The sequence below is a fragment of the Heteronotia binoei genome, chromosome 9 (genome assembly GCF_032191835.1).
Source record: "Heteronotia binoei isolate CCM8104 ecotype False Entrance Well chromosome 9, APGP_CSIRO_Hbin_v1, whole genome shotgun sequence".
NCBI lineage: Eukaryota > Metazoa > Chordata > Lepidosauria > Squamata > Gekkonidae > Heteronotia > Heteronotia binoei.
In genome coordinates this window covers 56,242,832-56,266,903 of record NC_083231.1, presented here as the reverse complement: position 1 = coordinate 56,266,903, position 24,072 = coordinate 56,242,832, and the positions used below count along the sequence as shown (strand labels likewise).

The 24,072-nt window shown below is 39.5% G+C and overlaps 1 protein-coding gene across 3 annotated transcripts in view; it reads right to left on the bottom strand.

Annotated features, from left to right (window-relative positions):
* FBXW7 (F-box and WD repeat domain containing 7) overlaps positions 1-24,072 on the bottom strand; it is a 244,305-nt gene that overhangs the window by 107,565 nt on the left and 112,668 nt on the right. Inside the window, exon 1 of one of the 3 annotated variants that reach the window (XM_060246646.1) lies at positions 14,400-14,700. The exons of the other annotated variants lie outside the window; for them this stretch is intronic. Coding sequence (XP_060102629.1) covers positions 14,400-14,546 — 147 coding nt within the window. The 5' untranslated portion in view covers positions 14,547-14,700. Of the gene's footprint in view, positions 1-14,399; positions 14,701-24,072 lie in introns of those variants that run through there. 3 annotated transcript variants of the gene reach the window in all.

Here is a 24,072-nt window from a genome sequence, read left to right as displayed (position 1 = left end):
TACATTAAAATACACACAGTGTGGTTAATCTTGAATCCAGGGGGCAGATTCACTCAAAATTTAATCCATGATACATTTTCATTTCACCACTACTATTGGTGAAAGCTTCAAGGAACACAAGATGATTTGTCAGACAGTGAGTCAAAAGAAGTCCCATTTCTTTAGGCAGATGATACAGCACCTCCTAAGTACCATCATGCCACAATGCAATATACAAATAAAGACACCTGTGAAGAAAAAGAATGGAAACTTCCAACTTGCTCAGGATATGGTGGTCAAGCTACTAATTGGGATCTGTCATTTTAAAAAGTATTTCCGAGATGCTTAAATATCATCAGTGGTTCAGGTACAGTTCTGCTCTGGGTAATCCCCCCACCAGAAGATAGGTGAGTGTAGAAATGTGATTTTGAAATTCTGAAGCTCAGTGGGGGGAATGCACACAAAAGCTTATGCCCAGAATTAAACTTCATTAGTCCTAAAGGTGCCATTGGATTCAAAAAATTTTCTCTTGCTTCAGATCAACACAGATACCCACCTGAATCTATCTTCATGGAAGACACCAAATTAGCAACAGGTATCTGAGGAAGTGTGCATGCACATGAAAGCTTATACATAGAATTAAATGTTGTTGGTCTTAAAGGTGTCACTGGACTCAAACTTTAATAATGTGTTCATTAAACACATTATAGAATATTAACTTGAAAAATTATTTGATTTAAACAAAAAAGTTCTTGAATGCTGTAAGAACGTGAGAAGCCATGTTGGATCAGGACAATGGCTCAACCAGTCCAACCCTTTAATCATTCTAGCTGCCCTTTTCTGGACTTTTTCCAGTGCTATATTTTTGAGGTATTTTTATTTATTTTTGTCGATTTATAGCCTTTAAGGTATGGTGATCAGAATTGTACACAGTATTCCAAATGACGCCGCACCGTCGACTTATAGAGGGGCATTACGATATTTGCTGAATTGTTCTCAATTCCCTTCCTAATAATTCCCAGCATAGTGTTTGCATTTTTAATTGCAGTCACACACTGTCTTGACATTTTCAGTGAGTTATCTACCATGACTCCAAGGTCTCTCTCTTGGTCAGTCTCCGCCAGTTTGGACCCCATCAACTTGTATTTATAGTTAGGATTTTTAGTCCCAATGTGCACTACTTTGTACTTGGTCACATTGAACGCCCACTCACCCAGCCTCGATAGATCCCTTTGGAGTGCCTCACAATCCTCCCTAGTTCTTACCACCCTGAGCAATTTAGTGTCATCCGCAAACTTAGCCACTTTGCTGCTTAGTCCCAACTCTAAATCATTAATTAACAAGTTAAAAAGCATCAGACCCAGTACTGAGCTCTGTAGTACCCTACTGTGAAAATTGCTCATTTATACTCACTCTCTGTTTCCTATTAATTAGCCAGTTTTGGTCCACAAGAGGACTTATCCTTTTACCCCATGACTATTGAGCTTACTTAGGAGCCTTTGATTGGTATACTTTTTTAAAGCAGTTCCCAAAATTTCCCATTTTCTAATAGAAAAGCTGAAAAAGTCCTCACACTTTTTCATGCTACACATTCCTAAATGTGAGCACACTTGCTTTACAAATCGTTTCACAGGTTGTTTCTTCTTTTAGCACTCGCCCAAGTTTTCCATCAGAAAAGCTGGAAAAAATCCTAGGGAAATTTTTTAAACACACCAAAAATATCCCCTGAATTTTTCTCTCTCCCCCTCCCGCCCACCCCAAACGTTCATATCTCTGTGTGGGTTGCAATAAAAAGGACCTTTCTTAGTGTATCCCACCTATGAAACTGCCTCCCCAAATAAATTCACTTGGCAACTATTACTTCCAGATGTTAGGCAAAAGTAGTTCTGTTTGCTCCATCTTTTAATGAAATGTAATTGTGTATCTATTTATGTACATGTTCTTTGTGTTTCATTTTTATATTGTCAAAATCAGGGCTTTTTTAAAGAAAAAGCCCAGCAGGAACTCATTTGCATATTAGGCCACATCCCCTGACATCACCATTGTTTCACACAGGATGTTTTGTAAGAAAAACCCAGCAGGAACTCATTGCATATAAGGCCACACCCCGATGCCAAGCCAGCTGGAATTGCGATCCTGTCTGTTCCTGCTCAAAAAAAAACCTGGTCATAATCAATATTAAAGATTTTGCACTGTTGCAAGGTGTTTTGGAGATTACTTCATTGAAAGATGCAGTATAAGTCTTTTAATCATGAGAAAGAGTGCACATGCCACTCTGTGTTCTAGTTGGGAACTCCTGAGTTCCTGCCTTGCCTCTGTTTGAGACAACGCTCTACTAGACTGCCAGTCTGATTTAAAAAGGCAGCATTTAAGTTTTTAAGACATGCATCAAACACATTTTAAGGGATCATGGTGAGATGAATCACAGTTCTTTTTGTCTTTTATATAACAGTATAAAGAGGTATTAAGAAAATTTCAGTAATAAACTTTTATAAATGTATTTTGGGTGTGGTGAGATCCAGAAACAAAGCACCTGAGGCCAGAAGACATTGACCTTAAGTCATACATTAATTTAAAAAACCTATAACCTAATGAGGGCCTTACTCACTGCAGGAGTTAAATTTTTGAATAGTTCTAAAATGCCCTCTTCCCACCTTAAATTGGTCAGACTAGGCTGTGATGCCGATGCGTGTGTGTTGACTTTTTCTTTCTAAATTTCACAAAATAAGATACATATTTTTGCCATGGAAATATATTTTACTACTCTGGAATGCCTTTCTGCACCAAAGAAATTCTTGTTAACTCCAGATAGGCAGAATAAGTACACATAGCCAGCCACTAGAAACTTAAAAGTTTGACACACTATACCAATTCAAAACACTGCCAAATTTTGTGGTATCTCCTATTGAAAAACGTTTGTCAACACAGATTTTAACAATTTCAAAAAGTGAATAGTTCAACTTGTGGATCTTCCATATTTTTACTGAACAATTGCCACTGACGGTATTGGCTCATTCACTCCCTCTTAAATTCATTGGGGGGGGGGATTGTTGCTACCCTGATTTTAATTTTTAAAAAGTTAAGCAGCTCTAAAAATCTTTAGAACTGAAATATATTAAATGGACTATCACCTCATTGGAGGAAAAGTTGTGGACAAAAATCTTTCAGCTCTAATGCTGAATGTACTGTGTAAGTTGCTGTGGTTTGAAAAAAAAATCTTGTCTTCACTAGACACATATTCACCTTCTTGTACAGTGAATTAAAACAATGTACATTTTGAATAGAAAAAGACAAGAGGTAGATCAGGCCACTGGCAGGGGGTGGGGGAGTAGGGTTCCCAGATTCAGGTTGAGAAATTCCTAAAGATTTGGGTAAGAGAAGTGCATATGCCGTAGATCCTCTAAAGTATCCATTTTCTCCATGGGAAATGATCTCTGTAGTCTGAAAATTAACTATAATTCCAGGGGATCTCCAAGTCCCATCTAGAGGCTGGCACTGTGGGCAGATCTCCGGTACTGCAGATGAGCTGGTATTAATCTGACAACAAAAGTCTCTAGTATAAGAAGATTCTGATATTACTGTGTTAATGTGGTTTAACAACCATATTAATAATGTATTTTAATAAATAAATCTGGGGGTGGAATACTAGCAGGAGCTCTTTAATAAATAAATCTGGGGGTGGAATTCTAGCAGGAACTCCTTTGCATATAAGGCCACACACCCCTGATGTAGCCAATCCTTCAAGAGCTTACAAAAAAAGAGTCTTGTAAACTCTTGGAGGATTGGTGACATCCAGGGTGGTGTATGTGGCTTAACATGCAGAGGAGCTCCTGCTAGAATTCCACCCCTGCTTAAATCTAAGTAGAAGCCCTATTCTATTATAACTGTACAAAACAAAACAGAGCCAATGAGTGACTGCTGTGGACTTTTCTAAGCTAACAATGACTGTTGCATGGAGTTACTTCAAAAACAATTGCATCTAGCTCATAGCTGAAAGGTTCATCATAATGACTTTAATAGAACTCTGCCTTTGTTCTATTATGCACCACTGCATACTTTATTTTGCCACACCCAATATTTAACATTTTATTCTTCAAAGATAGCACTGAGTCTCTCTTCACTAATACATACTTATCTTTCCACTCTCAGTGCAAATATATATTTAAAAATGGACAATAGATTCCACAAGGTTTCAATGCACATTGGGAAAACGTCACAGCTCATCCCTTTATCAGCTATTGCACTAAAGTAGTCATGAAAACCTAAACCAAGTAAGCTTTTGCAACTATGAATATAGAATTATGTATGATGTATATCACTATATCAAAAATATTGGTATCTATCATCCATCTGTCTGTCTCCTCATCTGCCACTCTAACTAATATAACAGAACTTTTAGAAATAATACTAAAACAATTAACAAAATTTCACCAAGTTTAGGAATTTTATAATAGTATACTTACCATGAGCAATTCTTTTTTGCACATGGATCTCCTGTGCCCTAACACTAATCAAGTTAGAAATATGCATCCAGAGAATTTGACAGTGTATCCAACAAATTTGAGAAATTCACATCCCAATGTTATTTATTGGCCTCCATTATAGTTGCCACATCCCAATGTTAATGTGACGGTGGAAACCATGTAATTTAATGGTTAAGGTCACTTCCCTTCATTTTGCACCCTATCGCCCCTTAGCTTCCTGGGCTCAGTTCCCAGCCCAGCTCAGTTCCCTCCATGGGCAAACTTCCTTCTTGTAGTACATAGCTCTTTCTGTCCCTAGACCCTGCGTGAAGTTTTGTCCTTGTCCCCACTCCTCCACTTGCACCTGCTGGAATGGCCTCGGGTTAGCCATAGCTCTGGTAGAGGTTGTCCTTGAAAGGGCAGCTGCTGTGAGAGCCCTCTCAGCTCCACCCACCTCACAAGGTGTCTGTTGTGGGGAGAGAAGATAAAGGGGATTGTAAGTCGCTCTGAGTCTCTGATTCAGAGAGAAGGGTGGAGTATAAATCTGCAATTCTTCTTCTTCTAGTCCAGGGATGGCCAACGGTAGCTCTCCAGATGTTTTTGCCTACAACTCCCATCAGCCTCAGCCAACATGGCCAATGGCTGGGGCTAATGGGAGTTGTAGGCAAAAAAACATCTGGAGAGCTACCATTGGCCACCCCTGTTCTAGTCCTATTTTGACTTCAACTCATCCTCTTTAACTCTCTCTACCACACAGTTTTCAATGTCCCTGCTTTTTATATCATTGTCTACTTTAGCCCACTTCTTTTAGTCACCCTGCATCTTGACTATTCTCTCACAGCATTCCAATTTCAAGCACTACAAAGTTTCCTCCCTGCCTCTCTTCTTGCTCCAATCTTGTCTCCTCTGACTTTCCCCCCTCAAGCTAGATTCAGGTAGGTAGCCATGTTGTTCTGAAGCAGCAGAACAAAGTTTGAGTCCAGTGGCATCTTTAAGACCAACAAAGTTTAATCCTGGATATAAACTTTCATGCACAAGCAAGCTACCATTGTCTCCTTTAGCCCACTTCTTTTATCCACTCTACATCTTGACAATTCTCTCACAGTGTTCCACTTCCTCTTCATTTCTTAGCATTCCAGTTTTAAGTACTACCTCTTCAATTCTTAGCATTCCAGTTTTAAGCACTACCAAGTTTCCTCCCTGTCCTTCACTTTCTCAAAAGCATTTATTGGCATATATCAGATTATAAATCCTCTCTTCTCGCTCCAATCCTGTCTCCCCTGACTTCTTCCACCAAGCTAGATTCAGGTGGAAAGTTTATACCTTGAATAACACTTTGTTGGTCTTAAAGGTGCCACTGGATTCAAAATTTGTTCTGCTGCTTCAGAACAACATGGCTACCCACATGAATCTAGCTTGAGGGGAAAAGCCTGCTTTACTAGGCTTCATATTTTCCAGAGAAGAGTGACCCAAGAGGAACTCCTGTGAATGGGATATAGGGAACAACAGGTGCAGGTAACTCAACAAAAGCCAGGGGACATGATATCTGCATGGCCACCAGCCAAGGGGTAGTTAGAAAAAAATTCCATACCTACACTTGGCTTTTTCAAGAAGCATGAAAGTTATCAATTGAGAGAACGGGGGGGGGGAGGGGGAACCACAAGAGACCAGAGATGGAAATAACTCTTTCCTTGCTTCCTTAACTCTTTTCTTGCTTCCTGGATATAAACTTTCATGCACAAGCAAGCTACAATCAGTGTTGAAGACCAATGCTGAGAGCTCAGTAGAAAATGAAGAATGCAGCAACAACTAATCCCAAGAAAAAGCAAGTAATTTTATTTGGGTCCAAAAGGAGAAACATTTGATAAAACATAATTTAAATAAACAGAGATTCAACCATGGCAGCAGTTAAAAAGGCCTCTATCAAAATACATAAAACAAATATTGTTATTGTTATTTTAATTGTTTTTACATGTTTTAAATGTTATATTTATAAATTATATTTATGTGGTGCACTGCCCAGAGCCCAGTTTTTTGTTATATTCATCAAGTCGAAGATATGTATGTACGTACGTAGGGCTTGTTTTGAGCAGGAACGCACAGGAATGCATTTGCAGCTGGCTTTGTGTCAGGGGTGTGTGGCCTAATATGTAATTAATTACTGCTGGGCTTTTTCTACAAAAATGCCCTGTGTTGAACAATGGTAACATCAGGGGTGTGGCCTAATATGCAAATGAGTTCCTGCTGGGCTTTTTCTACAAAGAAAGCCGTGTGTGTGTGGAGAATGCAGTTTCATCAGCTAAATGGCTATGTTCCCCAGCAAGCTAAAAACACCTTGTTGCTAGTAAGATAAACACTAGCCTTTCCTTGATCCTCCAAAGGTCAGGCTCAGGCTCAGGAGCAGAAGAAAGAACAATTGATTGGTATAAAAGGGGGGTGGGGATAACCAAACCAAAGGATGTACTGTGTTATATTTTAAGAAAAATTGTGGATTTTAATACCCATATATGATTTTAATTCCATCCACAAAAAAGAAAGCAGGACACAATACCAAAACATATTTTATCATTGTAAGTGATCCCTACATCAGGGTTTCATACATTTAAGTAGCCTAATTCACATTTCAAGTCTAATGTCTATTCAGCACCTTTTGGTTTTTGTAAACTCTTTACTTGAAAGACTGAAATTGTGTATGTGTTAATTACAGTTTTACAGGTCTAAATAAATAAAGTCTAGGATTATAACAATCTAGAATAAACTGTTTGCTTCCATTAAAACACAACTTGACAGTAATTGGCACAAGTCAGATATAGATGTAGAGAAACAATGCCAGTTATGAAAGCTCTGCATCAACTTAAACAAGGAAAGTACATAAGAATTGGCTAAATTACAGATATGATAAGTACAAAGAGAATTTAATACCAGAAGAGAAATAACAAAGATGTTCTATTAGCATCAAAATTCGCCTGTTTAAAAATTGGGGCTAGGTTAGGATTTTTTGTTCTTTAAAGATCCAATGTTCTGTTCTTTAAAGATATTTTCCAGCATGTACACTGAAAGTATCCAAGTCAGTTTATTATTTGTACTTGCACCACACCTAGCAGGGAAGATATAACTTTCAAAGAATAAAAGGTGTGGGTTTTGATAACAAAAATTATCATAAAGGAGCATAAATTGCTTACATTGTGGCTCCATTTCACTTTAACTAGGTAACATATAAGAGATTGGATCCCTCATAATCTTTCATTCCGTTTCAAACTGCCTATACTGTTATTTGAATCAAGTGTGTGCTGCTGAGGTAAACTTTGCCAATTTCCAGAGAAACACTGCCTAGTATTATCAGCAGGAGGAATAAAAGATAGGTCTACCCCCCCCCAAGAACCAAAGGGGGGATTATCTAAGTTTGCCAGCCCCAAAATCCAGGCACGGGGTATCCCTGTTTTCAGGCTCCTTTCTACTGTTAGTCAGTTGGCTTGAAGCGGGGGGAAGCCTCGCCCCAACAGCCACAATGTGCCTTAGATCTCAAACTGCTTCTATTTTGGAAGGTACGTATGTGCCTTTAAATCTCAGAAAAACTGAAGCTCATGGGGACAGGGCAAGCAGGCAGAGCCACATGTGTGAGAGAGGAAGCGAGAGAGCACAGTCCCTCTGTTCATTTTGCATTCCTTTTGGAAGCTGTTTGTATAGTGAAAGGGAATAGTAGTGTTAACAAGAACCTGATTATGAGATAGAGGAAAGCTCCACCCCCCACCTCTCTCTTCTTAAACTGGTTGAAATACAGCAGTTTGTTATATTTAGCAACTCCAGTTATCTACAACATTGCCACAGGGAGATCACAAATATGTGGGCATGTAAACTGTTTATTTTGGCTGCTTTGTGAGTGAATGTGTGTGTGTTTAATTTAGTTCAATTTTCATTTCATGGAAGTGAAGCTGCTGGGGAACAAAAAAGGCAAAAAAGAGGATGAGGAAATGAAGACTGTATTCAAGGGAACTGCACTGCTGTATTTTTATTATATTGGAATGGGAAAGTCTCTTGACTCCACCCCCAAAGTCCCCAGATATTTCCCGAGTTGGACCTGGCAACCCTAGGAAAGAAAGGATTAATGCACACCCACTGCTGTATTGTGGCCATTATTTAAACCAGTGCTCTGTCTACCTAGCCCTTCAATACTAAGAGGAAGAAAAAAATAATTAAATTGTCTAGAACAGCTTCTACACTGCCATATTCTCCACTTTCTCATGCTAGAGTATATACTTCCTTTAACTAGGCCACGCTTTTTACAGACCGATGTTGTCCTTTTCTTAGGTTATTAGGTTAGCCTCTGATTATCAGGTCTATGAATCACAGCACTAATACACTCATGCTCCATTCTTCTAAAAGTGTCACCTCCTGCTAGTAAAAACTAATGTGACTAGCTCCTCTACAATTCCTGAAATCAGCTGCCACCCTGAAATCTTAATAGACACTCTGTTTTGCATTTTCAGCACTCTTGATACAATTCATTGGAAGGTATATAGGTGCTTGAGTACTTTTATTTTTGTTTCAGAATTTGATTTTATTATTTCTTCCATAAAATTGAAAGCAGCCAATCTGGGAAGGGGTAGCATATTTGCAAATGGGACATAATTTTGCATAAGTAACATGAAGATTTTCGGATTGAAATCTGAAATAAAATTAGTTGCAACAAAAGCACTGGTAAATTAGAGGCTGTAACTGGGAAAAGACCACCTCCCTTCACATAACAAGGTACATTCCTAAAACTAGCAAAGTAATGTGCATCTTGAGGATGGGGAGAACCTCTGAAAGTATGTTGCTAAGATCAACATGCTATGAGAAAAATGTGGCTGGAATGCAGTCATAGTAAATCAAAGATTGCCTGCATTCTTCTCAGCTGTTGGCATTATCATAAGGGGAAAAAAATACAGTAGTGATATTAATAGCAGACTGCCTTTGGGAAAATTTGCTATTTGTAGTCTCAGAACAATAAGAAATGCAGATTCACTGAAACAATACTGAAATACTAACATTATATGCCTACCATGCTGTAGCAGTTATTTTCAGGCCAGGATCTGGGAGATCCCAGCTTGAATCTCCACGCTGCCATTGAAGCTTGTTGAGAGATCCTGAGCCAGACACACTCTGTCAGAACCTACTTCACAGAGTTGTTGTGAAGATAAAATGGAAGAGGGCAGAACAATGGTGAAAGCCTATTTTTCTGCCCATTAGAGAAACAAGCAAGTAATAAGTAAATAAGGCCTTGAAGTACAACTGTATTAATTTTGTCTCAAATCCAAATTGCCAGTTGCCAGATGTGTGCTCTTTTGCAATAAGACTTTTGTAAGACTACAACTGTGTAAAATATGACAGGACTTCTCCTGCTTCAGAAGGATGTGAGCTTTTCACTTGCAAAACGACCTTAAAGATCCTCCTCCTCCAGCTAGAGGCCAGCTGGGATAAAGATTACTCCAAAGAAATAAGAATTTATCATTACAGCAATATGAGATTATTGCTAAACTTTAAAAACATAATGTTTGGGAACTTAGTTGTCTGTCTGGTTCAAAAATTTCAGAGTAAGAAATTTCCAGTGGTTTAGAGATATCAGTTGTACAGACACAACAAGACAATGCTACACAAAAGACCAAATAGAATACTTGAATAATCAGCAACTTTTTCTTCTCCACAAAAATGAAGTACGTACATAGTTTAATTTAGCATTACAATACAATGGTGGCTGGAAAGATCACGGTGTTAAGTGTAATGATCCAACTAATTGTATACAAATGCTAATCTTTGAAGTTTGACGATCTCTTTATTGTTCATCAATTTCTAGGATCTAGACTTTACTACAAGTACCTTGTGATAAAGCTGAAAGATTTTTATCCAGGTGATCAGAAAAAACTTCTGATTTTGCTTTTGAACAGCAGCTTTCTATTCTGCACTTAAAACAGCTTTCAAAATTTTCCATAGATTTCAAAACTCCCTTTTGTTCTGACTTTTTCTCTCTGAAAACAGACAGAGTACATGAAGCAAGCAGTGTGGTCCCCCAATCCATGCAGGCAGACAGGGATTTTCCAGACCATTCAATATTTTTTGTCTACTATACATGAATGCCTATTTCTTGTGACATTTTTCATATAAACAATGAATCAGAAGAAAAAACACTCAAGACTAGAACAAAAAGGACAACCACAGTAATAAGCCTTTAGATTTAATAAAGTGACTAGAACGCAAATTTTATTTTAATCAAGCTATCTGTATTTCAGTTCAAAGCATGATACAGTCTGATACAGAATTGAACTTTATAACCCTACCATATCTCAACCTGATGTTTTATATATAAAATGTTTAAGATCCTTACTAAGGGACATAGCAATATACAGGTTCAAATCTAATAATTCCATTCTGCTTACTGCAATGTCATCCTCTTACAAAGGAGTTCTCACTCAGCAGTAGAGAATCACTGGGAACTATTCCCTGAATTCATTCCCAGGTATGGAATAGAAAAAATTTTAAATTTTATTCCACAGTAACAGCCTGCTCTATACTATGTATTTAGTCTGTGCAGGTTGGTATGTTTGTAGCTAGAATTGGCATGCATGTTTTTCAATCACTGCTCACTTCAGATACAGCTAGAATACTTACAAGAGCTTATAATGTACCAAAAATACACTTCAGATACAGACGTAACTCACAAAAGCACACACCCTACCAAAAATTATATTAGTCTTCATAAGCTTCATTAGTCTTCATTAGTCTTCACTTAGCTTCATGGCTAAGTGGGGAATTTGAACACCCACTTCTGAAGTCCAACCCTGACACAATCTACAATGCTAGCTGGTTCTCCAACATCTAGCCCCATCTTTATCCACTCAGTTCAATCTAGAACTAAAGTGTACTACAAAAGGGAACAGGCACATATGCATAAAAACTGTACACAGAACAGTTCAACCACATTCATATATTCCAAACCAATTTGTGAGGGGGGGGGCAATGTCATACCTTTCCACTGCATGTCTGAATAACAAGGAACATGGCCAAATACCATCGCTATAGTTGCACAGCCAACAGAGAGAAGTAACATAATATATTGTGAGGAAAATGTGCTGTGCTTGAAAAATGAGTACAAAAATGTAAGTAATTAGTATCTACTACTAAGTGATATGGGTTAGATCAGGGGTGTCAAACATGCAGTCCGGGGGCCAAATCAGGCCCTCAGAGGGCTCCTATAAGGCCCCCAAGCAACTGGCTGTCATCCACTTTCTTCTCCCTCTCTCTTGCTTCCTTCTGCATGTTTGCTTTTCAAGACTTGTTCAACTGCACAGGGGCTACACAGCAAAACCTCTATTTTCTCCATTAGATGAAACTCCTCTCTTGGAGAGGAAGAGGAGGCAGAGCTAGTTTTTCCTAAATCTTTCAAGCACACAGCAGAGCTACTGAGTCAAGCCTCTCTTCCTTCTACTGGCTAAGGCTCCTCCCCTCTCCTCCAGTCCCCCGAGGAAGGAAGGAAAGAGCCACAGCCTCCTTTGCCCAGTTCCCTGGATTCCTTGGGAGAAATACAAAGAAAGCACCTTTAAGATCAACGAGTGCTAACGTTTTAAGCATGTTTTAAGTTTTTAAAATATATATATTTGTTTTTGTCTGTGTCCTTTATAACGTTTATATCTCTGATACCTAATCTTAAATAGGTACACACATGGCCCGGCCCAACATGGCTCAGTCCAACAATGTCTCATTTATGTCAGATCTGGCCCTCATAACGAATGAGTTTGACACCCTGGGTTAGATTCTATATATTAATTAGGGATGGCATTCTCCAGGAGGTAGCTGAAGACCTCTTGCTATTACAACTGGGTTACAGAGACCAGTTACCCTGGAGAAAATGGCTGCTTTGGAAGCTAGACTCTGACATTATACCCCACTGATGTCCTACCTTACCCAAACGCTAACACGTTCCACCCTCAAAATCTCCAGGTATTTCTCAACTCAAAGCTGGAAACCTGATATTATGGACATACAAGCTACTGCTGCCGAAAGGAATACTGGACATATGCAATCTTTATTGCATACTTAAAGTATAACTGGTTCAGAGATCTGAAAACTAAAGTCATTTTAAGTTGGTAGTGAGGGTTACATATTCCAAACTCATTAAACAATGTTCATAAGATTGTATCCTTCTGAAAGAAACACAGTGAACTACAATTAATTCTGGTATGGTAGCAGCACAAGGAAACATAAAGAAAGAGGGGAAATAAACTTCACTGTAGAGAAATATGAGCTTTTAAGGTGAATGCTCATACTCAACAAAAAGTAATTTAATTACACTTAGACTTTGTGCGAAAAAGCAGAAATTTATTAGGGTTTTTTAAAATTAGACATTGTGTAATTTCATATGCATATTAACATTAACAGAACCTAATGCAATGTTTGGTTAACAGTTCTGTGGATTTCTTTCCTAAGCATTTTTGGAGTCTGAAAATTGGATTCTGAGTTCCAAGTAAGTTGCAAAACTGCACACTGCAATATTGTGTCACAGACAGTTTTCAGGTTAAATATATTCTTATTACAAATTGTATTGTAACAAACCTAGCACTCTTCATTAAGGGAAATAGGTAACTAGTGCCAAGCTTCTGTTTGTATCTTAATAAAAGTAATAAAATATACAAATGTCAAACTGATGTTCTATGACCATGTATAGTAATGTGCTCAGAGGCTGAATATAACTAATACTGGAAATGCATAAGAGATAAACTGTCAGATCTCGTAACAGGAGTATTTTTACTCACAATGATTATTGTATAATTTCATTTTTGACTGCTACATAATTGAGTTCAATCAAGAAGAAAGAACCAATCAAATTAAGGTCTGAATAACTAGGTGGATTTTTTTTTTAAAGTTATCCCTAGAACTTTACACTTTGTTTCCAAATTACTTATTGTCTAGCATACCCCTTACAAAGAAAAATATATAATTTTGTTGTAGATTAATAGAAATAACACAAGCATTTTTCATAAAGCTTGTTTGAGCTCAACAGTTTCTATTTTAAATCAAACTATAACACACATTTAAATACTCAAATGACTCAAGCTTATCTGATCTAGAGTACATGGGAGGGGAGGCAGGAGAACCTCTCTCTCTCTCTCTCTCTTCTGTAGTGGCAAATAAAGACAAAAAATATCATTCAAGCCAAAATAATTACTATAATTTTGTGTTGCAAACTTCCTAGGAGACTATACTTGAATTCTATTAAAACTAACATGACATACTTCAAGTAAATATGTTCAGGCCAGTTTACTGTCCTATAATCTAATAAAAGAACGGATGAAGACAAGACATACAGGAAAACTTTTAGAAGTATATTATAAAAGCTATTGGCTCCAAAAAGACAAGATACATGTACACTGTTATGTTTGAGATCACGACAGAATAAATCTTAAAAAGTTACTGACCCTGTCATACTCATTGTTGTACTGATTCCCAAGGCAACAATTTATAATAAATACACTATTAAATTGTACGTATTATTCTCAAGCTTTTTAATAGTTACAAAATAAAATATTAAATTTAATGTTTGTGTAAGAAGTTTCCCAAGCAGCACTGAGGTTCACTAAATAAGTACTGTAGCTTTTCACAGTCTATTTTCATACAATACTCTTTTAATGCATCTAAATTTCTACCTTCAAGATCAACTTTGTCAAGACCAAAAGGATCTTTGATATATTCCAACAAATGTACCGCATAAACAAGAATTAAATGTTTTTTTTTTTAAAAAAATGGATGTTCGTAGATTTTTAAAATTTCAAATTATACACAAATTTCACAAGAAACTCCTAGAAATAAACACTAAATGTGTGTTGCTTGTTGACTAAAAGCACCATAATTAAACTACTGGTATTTAAACGCCAATTTTGGAGAAGCAGGTCTTTATGTATACAAGGACAAAATATTAACACTTACCCGTCTACGGCAGAAAGGGAGGCCTTGGGCTATGATGCTGATACTAAATATCTTCATCACAGTTTGGTGGGGTAAAGGCTCTTTCGTACTTGGAAGATCAAAAGGAACCAAGCCATGATTTATGGAAGCTTTCCCTGATTTTGACATTCTATAGTTTTACTTGGTCCAGAATTATTTGCAATGAAAGAGCATTAATAAGAAGCTTAAAAAAACTAGTATTTTGAAGATTTTAATATAGGGATTTAGCTAGCCAAGGCCTGCTTTGCCTTTGTCTTTCAATCTTCTCCGTCTCTCCTACCAAGTGTCTTGACCAGTCTGTTGCTTAGAGAAGTGCAAGCTATCCTAGTATAGACCAGAATTATAAATGACTATGCAGGCAGACTGTCCCTGCCAATCAAATAGCTATTGGCCCACCCATGCAGTATCACTAACATATACTGTGGAAATAGGTGACATGATTTTTTTAAAAAAATCTATGGGTTAGAAATAAAATACCCAAACTTTAAACATATCAAAATTATACTGGAGTGAACTGGTTTTGATGGGATTTTTTTAAAGAAGTGGGAAGACACTGGTTTAATATCTCTATTACAATAGCTGCAAACAAAACAAAAGCATGAGGAGATATTAAAACAGAAAAGAGTCAAGAATAGTTTTTATCCCCAAATGAAGAAATTAAGTCTTTCTGTACTTACTTTATTAAGCAACTGCATTATCATCTATGACAAGAACTTGGGAGTGTCTTGGTTATACTTGATATATCAATGAATAAATGGAATAGTGTGAATGGTCAGGACATTGGCTGAAGCCCTTGTTTATCAAACAGTTATTGCAGCAGCTGCCTGAATGTCTGCAAGAGAGAAATGTGGCATTCCTGTTCTAGGGACAGATAAACTAGATTTAGGAGACCAATTTCTATGGCACGATAAAGAGAAGCTTATTATTCAATAAACTGCAATAACTGAACTTTTCTTTTAAAAGTAACAGACAATTATGCTGCATAAAACTGTTTGTTACAGTACCTGTATTATCTTGATGTTTTAATGTATTATTGTTTATATCTGTTTTAATTGGTTTTATGTAATGTTTTATTGGTATGTAAGCCGCCCTAAGCCTGCAGGATATAAATCAAATATAAATAAATAAATAAATACCAGTGATCCCATTGGAGTCACAACCATTTTAATTTTGACAAGAGCAGAGCACACAAAATCCAAGCTAATCCAAAATGAATAAAAAAGCGATACAGGAAACAAATCCTAACACTGTTAGGAAGAATGTAGAGATAAAAATCAACCCTGAAGCAACTTCAGAATTGGAACTAAGCTTTGTCTTCACTTCTCCAATTTCTACTGCCAGTATAATGCCAGAGCAACACAAAAGCCAGGTCTAAAATGGTTAGTGCCACATTGTTTACAACCTGGAAAAAGACAAGAGAAAGATGAAAGAAAAGGGGTAGTACTCAATAAAAACAGAAATGAACAAAAAGCTAGAAACAGACAATGCAGAAACTGGATAGATTAATTAGTCAGAAAAGACTCTGCAGAAGGCAACGATTTAAAATGACCCAGCAGAACTACCATCCAGCTGTGCTCCTGGGTGTGCAAATTTTCACAAAAACAGTTTACTCTTTATTCAACGTTTCTCCATTACTGCTAGTCCCTTGGTAACCCCATTCTCCTGGTTCATAATCCAAACTCTTGTGCCAAATAGCTGTAGAAAACCTATTGGTGCTGCTAAAAAAATCCCCCAATATATGTATATTCTTTGGGAATACTAGGACCACAGGTACACGTCCCCTTTGAAGTTTAAGGAGAGCCACATAAACAAACAGGATGTAAAAGAGGACTGTATATTTTAAAAAAGCTATCATGAAGGTAGAATGCCAGCAGGGGGGGTGGGGGCTTTCCAGTATTTTGCACTGAGTGTCACATGTATGACTATCTGCCCACAGGACAGAAGTCTTGGGTGTGTGCTCCTGGTCCTCAGGGAATGAGTTCATACCCCTGAGGCCGAGGTGACTGATCTGGAGAAGCAGAACAGTCAGTTAGGCACTCAGAGAAGACTCTCGGGGACATATTAGATGAGCCCCACTCTGAACATGGCAGCCCCGTTGCTGCCAGGGAGCATGAGGGTCGAGAAGGAACAAGGCACAGTGCTGAGGATAAGGGGAATGGGCCCTCAGAAGGGATCTCTTCTTCAGTTGGTGAGCTGGTATCCTTTCGCGCTAAGGAACCATCCCTGTGCAGGGGGAGAGGGGGGGTCTTGGTAGTTGGTGATTCGATCCTTAGGCAAGTAGTCAGCTGGGTGGCTAAACCACGTACTGACCATATGGTGACTTGCCTGCCTGGTGCAAAGGTAGCGGACATTACGCATGTTGTAGATAGGCTGATAGACAGTGCTGGGGAGGAGCCAGTGGTTGTGGTGCATGTTGGCACCAACAATGTGGGGAAATGCAGTTGTGAGGTCCTAGAGGAAAAATTTAAGCTGCAGGGCAGGAGACTTAAGACCAGGACCTCCAAGGTAGCCTTCTCAGAAGTGCTACCTGTTCCACGTGTATGTATATATATACTGTGGCTAATAGCCACTGATGGACCTCTGCTCCATATTTTTATCCAATCACCTCTTGAAGCTGGCTATGCTTGCAGCCGCCACCACCTCCTGTGGCAGTAAATTCCACATGTTAATCACCCTTTGGGTGAAGAAGTACTTCCTTTTATCCATTTTAACCTGACTGCTCAGCAATTTCATTGAATGCCCAAAATATAGATATATTGGCTACTGTGTGACACAGAGTATTGGACTGGATGGGACATTGGCCTGATCCAACATGGCTTCTCTTATGTTCTCTTATGTTCTTATGTAAGTACCTTCCAAAAATCAGAGTTGAAAGCAACTGTTACCAGAGACACCCTTCTCAGATGTGTATTTTCTACTCTGACTGCATCTTGGCTAAATTTGCTTTGGCCAGTTTACAAACTTGTAATGTCATACTTTGGAGAAGGTAAGATCAAAGTTCTTCTAAGGCTAAGTAAGTAGTCAAAACTTGGATAGGAGACTGATTCACAGATGAAATATCAACATGCCTAACCATTACCAGAGAGGCTTGCAAAGCCAGGCATTCACCTACCTAGATCTATCAACATAACTTCATCAGCAAGGGCAAATCCTATTCCTGTTTTCCCAGCCAAAACTGTGCAGTCTCACCCTTCTGCTGGCTCAGAGGCGGCCAACTCCACTCTTCTCTTCCGGAACCAGCAAACTTGCTATTTCCTTGGGAACTCTGGAAGTTCTGCCTAAAGGGTCCCCTACACTGAGTCTCTGGATCATCTACAGAGAGACTGAGGATAGGTACACTCCTTTTCTCTCAAAAACTCTTTTTTACCCTTCTTTAGGTCTCTCTCTCTCCCACTTCTCCTTGCAGCCATTCCCTGGTGCAGAATTCCCACTCAGCCAGAGGCTTGGCTGTCTTTTGTTTTCTCCTTCCCTCCTCTCATGTAACTTTTCATATGCACAAGAACACAATTGCACTGTTCTTATGCTTGAGTAACTTTTCAATTCTTGCACCCCTATATTTCCCTCAATAATTTCTAAACCTTGCTTTGAAAATATCTGGTTGTTCCATGCGTATCGGTAGCCTATCAGAGGCACTTTGAGCTTACACTATCCAGGTAAAGATCCATATAAATCACATGTTTTGCTCTCCCCACTTTGGCAAATGTGTCAGCTTTCCAAGCTAGCCAGTGGAAGTGGGAGGTTTCCCCCCTGACATTGAGCTTAATTCCCACAGATCAGTTCTGGGTCTGGGTCCTGCATCCAAGTTAGAGACTCTACATGCATTTAAGAGAATACGTGAAAGCGATCTGCATGATGAGCCATCAGAAGAAATCACCTTCTGCTACTTAGGCAGCTTCGGTACGAATACTTAAATAAAGCCCTCGGCATCAGACTAGTGGTCTATCTAGTCCAGCATATTGTTTCACACAGTGATTAACCAACTGCCCTGAAGGATCAAACAAACAGGGCATAGAAGCAAAGGTCCTCCCCTGCTGCTGCCTCTCATTCAAAGGTTTACTGGCATTCAAAGGTTTACTGCCTGTATATATGAAGGCTCCCTTCGGTCACTATGGTGGACCTCTCCTTCAAAAGACTTCTCCATCTTTGTAGTTTGTAATGGCACTGTTCAAACCACACAGAAAATCTGAGGCACACCATTTGTTAACTGCCTCCATGGAACTGAATTTGAAACTGTGTTCTATGTATATGACCTGGGTCTAAGTTTTTTACAATTATTTCTATTGTCCAAGCAATCACAACTAAGACAAGTAAGCTGTTCCCTTAATTGAATGTTTCCCTCAGAAATAATGTAACAAGATGTCGAGATGCAGATTAGAATACCAACATTTTAACATCTATACCTTCAAAGCAAGTATAAAGTCCTGCTGTAAAGGTTTCTGCCCTTTGAACATACTGAAGCATGGATTTAAAATACACTATTTACATGATAAAAATGTGCTAAAATATAAATTAATGTTTTTATAACCAAGTTTCGCCAATCACAAGATTTAATACACTCTCTTCCCTCAAACAATAACTAAGCTGAAGGTACAGAGAGGAGAAGATAAGCAACAACACAACTAATGAAACTGAAGGGGACTGGAGGTCTAGAAATGCCTCTCACCAATACAGAAGCAGATCTTGTAATACAAGCATCCTATTGATCTCTACAAGTATGGAGAAACTTCTTTTTAAGTCTGGAAACAGTAAGCATCCTTGTGCCAGTTTATAGTGACACTCTGGACACAGTCTAAGTTTTGCTTTCCAAGAGGATTTTCAGTGTATGGCTTATCAAAGATGCTGTGATTTGCAGGAGAACACATGATAAAAACTATCCTGTATCATGAATCAGTCTCCCAATGTGGCTGCCTCTGTCCAAAAACAGAGTGAAACAACCTTTTTGTACTCCAGATAAATTAAGAAGATAACAGGACTGCACAAACATTACTGAATTCTCTATATAGAAACAGTTAACTTGCTGTCTACTAATGATGTTAGTGACTTCTTCAGTGGCCATGTGGTAGATACTGTTTGTTTTTCCATTTAATAGCAGTATATGTTAAACATATGCTCTCAAATGGATAACAAATAGATGGGATCACAGTGTAAATTATGTACTAAATTAAAAAAAACCACTGTGATATATAGGCTACTATACCTTATTTATAAATACAGAATAGTGGCCCATACATCAAAGTGATTGGGTTTTTTTTTTAATTTAGTACTTAAATGGATAACAGCAAGCACTACAATGTTGCCATTATTTATATTTATGTAATTATGAATGAAATGAATTTTAGGATATACATACTAAAATATAAAGAAGCATTTAAGAGATATTGCTTCACACCCCAAGATAATCTTTGCTTACTTGTATTCAAATATGTACTTACAGTACCTTAAATTTAAAAAGAAGCAATTTTATTTCTACTGGAATTCTAACAGAAAAAAACTTTAGAATCCACATATTGTCTTGCGATGCTCGGGGGGGGGGGGCATGGCCAGCATGACTCCTGAGCCTGCACCTTTGTCACCAGCAAAGACATCGTATGACTTCCAGGCTGTACTGCCACCAGCATGCTGACTGCTGCTGATGCTATCTGATGGGCATAAGCAGGGCTTTTTTTGTAGCAGGAACTCCTTTGCATATTAGGCCACACGCCCCTGATGTAGCCAATCCTCCTGGATCTTACAGTAAACCCTGTACAAACAGCCCTGTAAGGTCTTGGAGGATTGGCTTCATCAGGAGTGTGTGGCCTAATATGCAAAGGAGTTCCTGCTACAAAAAAAGCCCTGGGCATCAGGTCCAGCACAGCTCCTGGAGTGCATGACCACTGCCAGGCCCAGCACAAAGTCCTGCGCTGTGCTGCTGCCAGACCCAGCATGGTCCCTGGGCTACACAGCCACTGCTGCCAGACACAGTGTGACTCTAGGCTGCACTGCCAGTACTGACATGCCCAGCATGGCTCCAAGGTTGTAGAAGAAGAAGATATTGGATTTCTATCCCGCCCTCCACTCCAAAGAGTCTCAGAGCGGCTCACAATCTCCTTTACCTTCCTCCCCCACAACAGACACCCTGTGAGGTGGGTGGGGCTGGAGAGGGCTCTCACAGCAGCTGCCCTTTCAAGGACAACCTCTGCCAGAGCTATGGCGGACCCAAGGCCATGCTAGCAGGTGCAAGTGGAGGAGTGGGGAATCAAACCCGGTTCTCCCAGATGAGAGTCCGCACACTTAACCATTACACCAAACTGGCTCTCCACACCAAACTGACTCTCTTGTATGGCCACCACCGGGGTTCAAGCGCAGTTCCCAGGTTGCACAGCCACTACCAGGCCCAGTGCAGAACCTCAGGCTGTGCTGCAACCAGGCACAGCACAGAGCCCAGGCTGCACAGCTGCTGCCACCAGACCCAGGCTATGCAACTGCCATAGCACAGAGTGTGGAGTCAAAAACTATGCCACTGCTGTTTTATGAATCTTTGAATTGTAAAATGCACAACCACTCAAGCTTGCAAATCAGTAAAAATCCCAGTTTAATCTTGGCTTTCGTAAAGCAGGAAAAGTATTTCTATTCCAATGACTACAAAGGTCTTCCTGCTGAACTAGAAAGTACTTGAGCAAATAAGTGAGTTCATAATCATGTGCTCAAGTCCATTTACAAACAGTAGCAACAGGAGGGTGGAAGCAATAGTAAAAGACATGGGGTTGTTTGTTGTCACATTTCACTCCAATACCAACTGGATATTGCACACGCCATAACCCACTACTAGGATGTAGACCAATAAAACCAATATCATTACATCTACTATGAAAATGGCCCATTGGTACTTACTGTGAAGGGTCCTCCTCAAGAGGCCAGGAATACATCTCTGTGGGTTACTCCCATCATTCCTTTAGGGAGGCAGGAAATATATTTTTCCTCTTCCTTTTGGCACCTTCAGAATAACCAGCCCCTTTCAGTTGTGGGACTACAAAAGCAGTGAACTCAACCTAAAAGCTAAAGGTTAAATTTGAGAAAAATAACTCATTAACTTGACAGAATATGTAACTGTACAGACAGAAGAACAGTAAACCGAAATTCATATGCACAGAACAGATATGGAAGAAGAGCAATACCAGAATTAAAGGATGATGATGGAGGACATGGTGAGATGTTCTCCTGACCTATGAGGAGAAAGACCCTTCACAGTAAGTACCAATGGGGCATTCTCCCTCAGAGGCAGAAGGCATCTCTGTGGAACGTTCCAGAGAAGTGTCCCTTAGATGGATAAGTCAGCAGCAGCAGCAGAAAAAAATGTATTGCCAACTCTTCTTCCAAAGGCTGCAACTCTACCGTGTGTAGCTTATAGTCAAATGAAGCTGGATATGGAGGACAATGTGGCTGCCCTGCAAGCCTCTTCCACCGATAAATGTTGATAGAAGCATTGCAGAAAGAGAGAGCACTGATGCCCTTAGGAACGTGTAATTGTTGCCCCTTGGATATTGTTCTGTCCCTTGATGTTTTCTGAGCTTCACTGCCAATCTGTGCAACTGGGATGATCTGAGGTCTTCCTACTTGTTCAAATACACCCTCATGGATATATTGTCTGTTTGAATCAGGCCATGCTGGTTGACGAGGCTGGAACTGAAATAGTTTGGGGCTAGATTAATTGCCCTGAGCTCTAGTAGACTGATTGGTAGTTGTTGTTCTGTTAGAGACCATTTTCACTGAACAGGAACGTCCTGCAGAACTGCTTCCTATCCCTGCAACAGATTCTAAAGCATAGGAATGTGGAACACCTTGCCCTGGTGTTGATGGTTTATCTCTGTCTACCACAGAAAACAGGCCTTGACTGCCAGTGGAAATAGCAGACTCATCTCCATTTTTTCCATGATCAGAAGCTGATATGGACACAAAAAAGTCACAGGGGCCTGGCCTGGAGATGTCCCCTGTCTATGCAAGACACCAGGAGACCTGGGAGTTGACCAGTGACAGGATGGATGATGACTGACTATAGATAACTATTGTAGTCATTTCTTGAATCTGTCTGGCCTTGGATAGTAGAGGGAATAAAGACTCGGTCACGGAATCAATCACAGCTCCCAGTTGCTTGATCCTTTGCGCTGGTCGGAGTGCACTCTTTGACAAGTTCACCAGAAATTCATGATTCTGCAGGCATAGAAGCACTGATTCTGTATCATGGAGAGACTTGGAATTATTGTAAGATAAGGTTAACCGATCTTCTAAATAAGGACAAACCTGGATTCCTTGTCTCTGAAATGAATGGTTGGATTTATTAAAACCTTCAAGAAGACTGTGGGAACCACAGAAATTCAAACCTGCTGTTCCTCCACTACAAACCAAAGACAGCATCTGTGAGGCTGATGTATTGGAACCTGTAGACATGTTTCCATTGGGTCCATGGAAGCAAGGAACTCACCAGGTTGAAGAGAGACCATAATGCCCTCAAGACTTCCATGCAAAGCAACCTAGCTTGATGTACTTGTTGGGAAACTTGAGGTTCAGAAGGTCTCTCCAATCTCCATCCTTCTTGAGTACGGTGAAAAGGATGGTGTGGACTCTTTGACCCTTCTCTGACACAGGAACCAGTTCGAGAGTTCAAATGTAGATGAGGTGTTATAGAGCTCTGGAAGTGATAATGAGATTTCTGGCAGCTGGGATCCTCACAAATCTATCCAGTGGGATATTGTGGAAATCAACGGAGTAACCCTGTGCAACTACTTCTAGTGTTCACGAAACCACCTGAGAAGCTTCTTAGGTAGGAAGAAAGTGAAGTAGCCATGCCCCCACTGAATAGGATTTGCATTCATGCTTGTTTAGGTGTGAGGTCCCAGACTGCTCTGTCTGCCTTGTTGATGTTTGCCCTACTTGTGGCACATCCACAAAAGAACATTTACTTGGAGGTGAAAGGAGCTTATCTCGAAGGAATTTTTGGCCAAGGACTGTTGAGTGCAAAAGGAATGTGAACCCTGTCTATCAGAGAGATGGATGGATCAGGGCATGGCTCTACTTCTTGAATCTGCAGGTAAGCAATCCCCCAGGATTGGGCAAGTGGACATGACTGACTTGCACAGGGGGACAAGAGAAGAAAATCACCAACCGGAGCCCAGGAAAAAAACACTCTGTAGCACATGGGCAGAAGAGATGACTGGATGCTATGACCTTGAGGTAGCTCCTCCCAGCAGACATCTGTTATTCTCAGGCAGAATCTGGATCAGATGTACAGATCCACACAATGGAAGCCCTGGAGACCAAGGAAGCTGTGAAAAAATTCTTACCATCGAGCCAATAAAATCATGAATGTGCGTAAGGACGCATGAATGGTGTCCTGTCTATCCTCAGAAAGGAGACTTGGAAGACTATAAAGCTGTCACCAGACCATCCATTGCTGGAACCTGGAATAACGCATTAATACAATTAGGTAAAGCATAAGGTTTCTTACAAGGTGAGGGAACTGCTTATTAATAGCAGGTTTGCCCAATCAGTACAAGGTTGTTTCTCAGGGTATGCAAGAAAAGGAATATATTTTCCATTACTTCCTCACGGAGTAAGAACTCAGAGTTACCCTTGGCTCAAGATTTTTAATCTTTTGGAACCAGATGCATTCGTTTCTTCC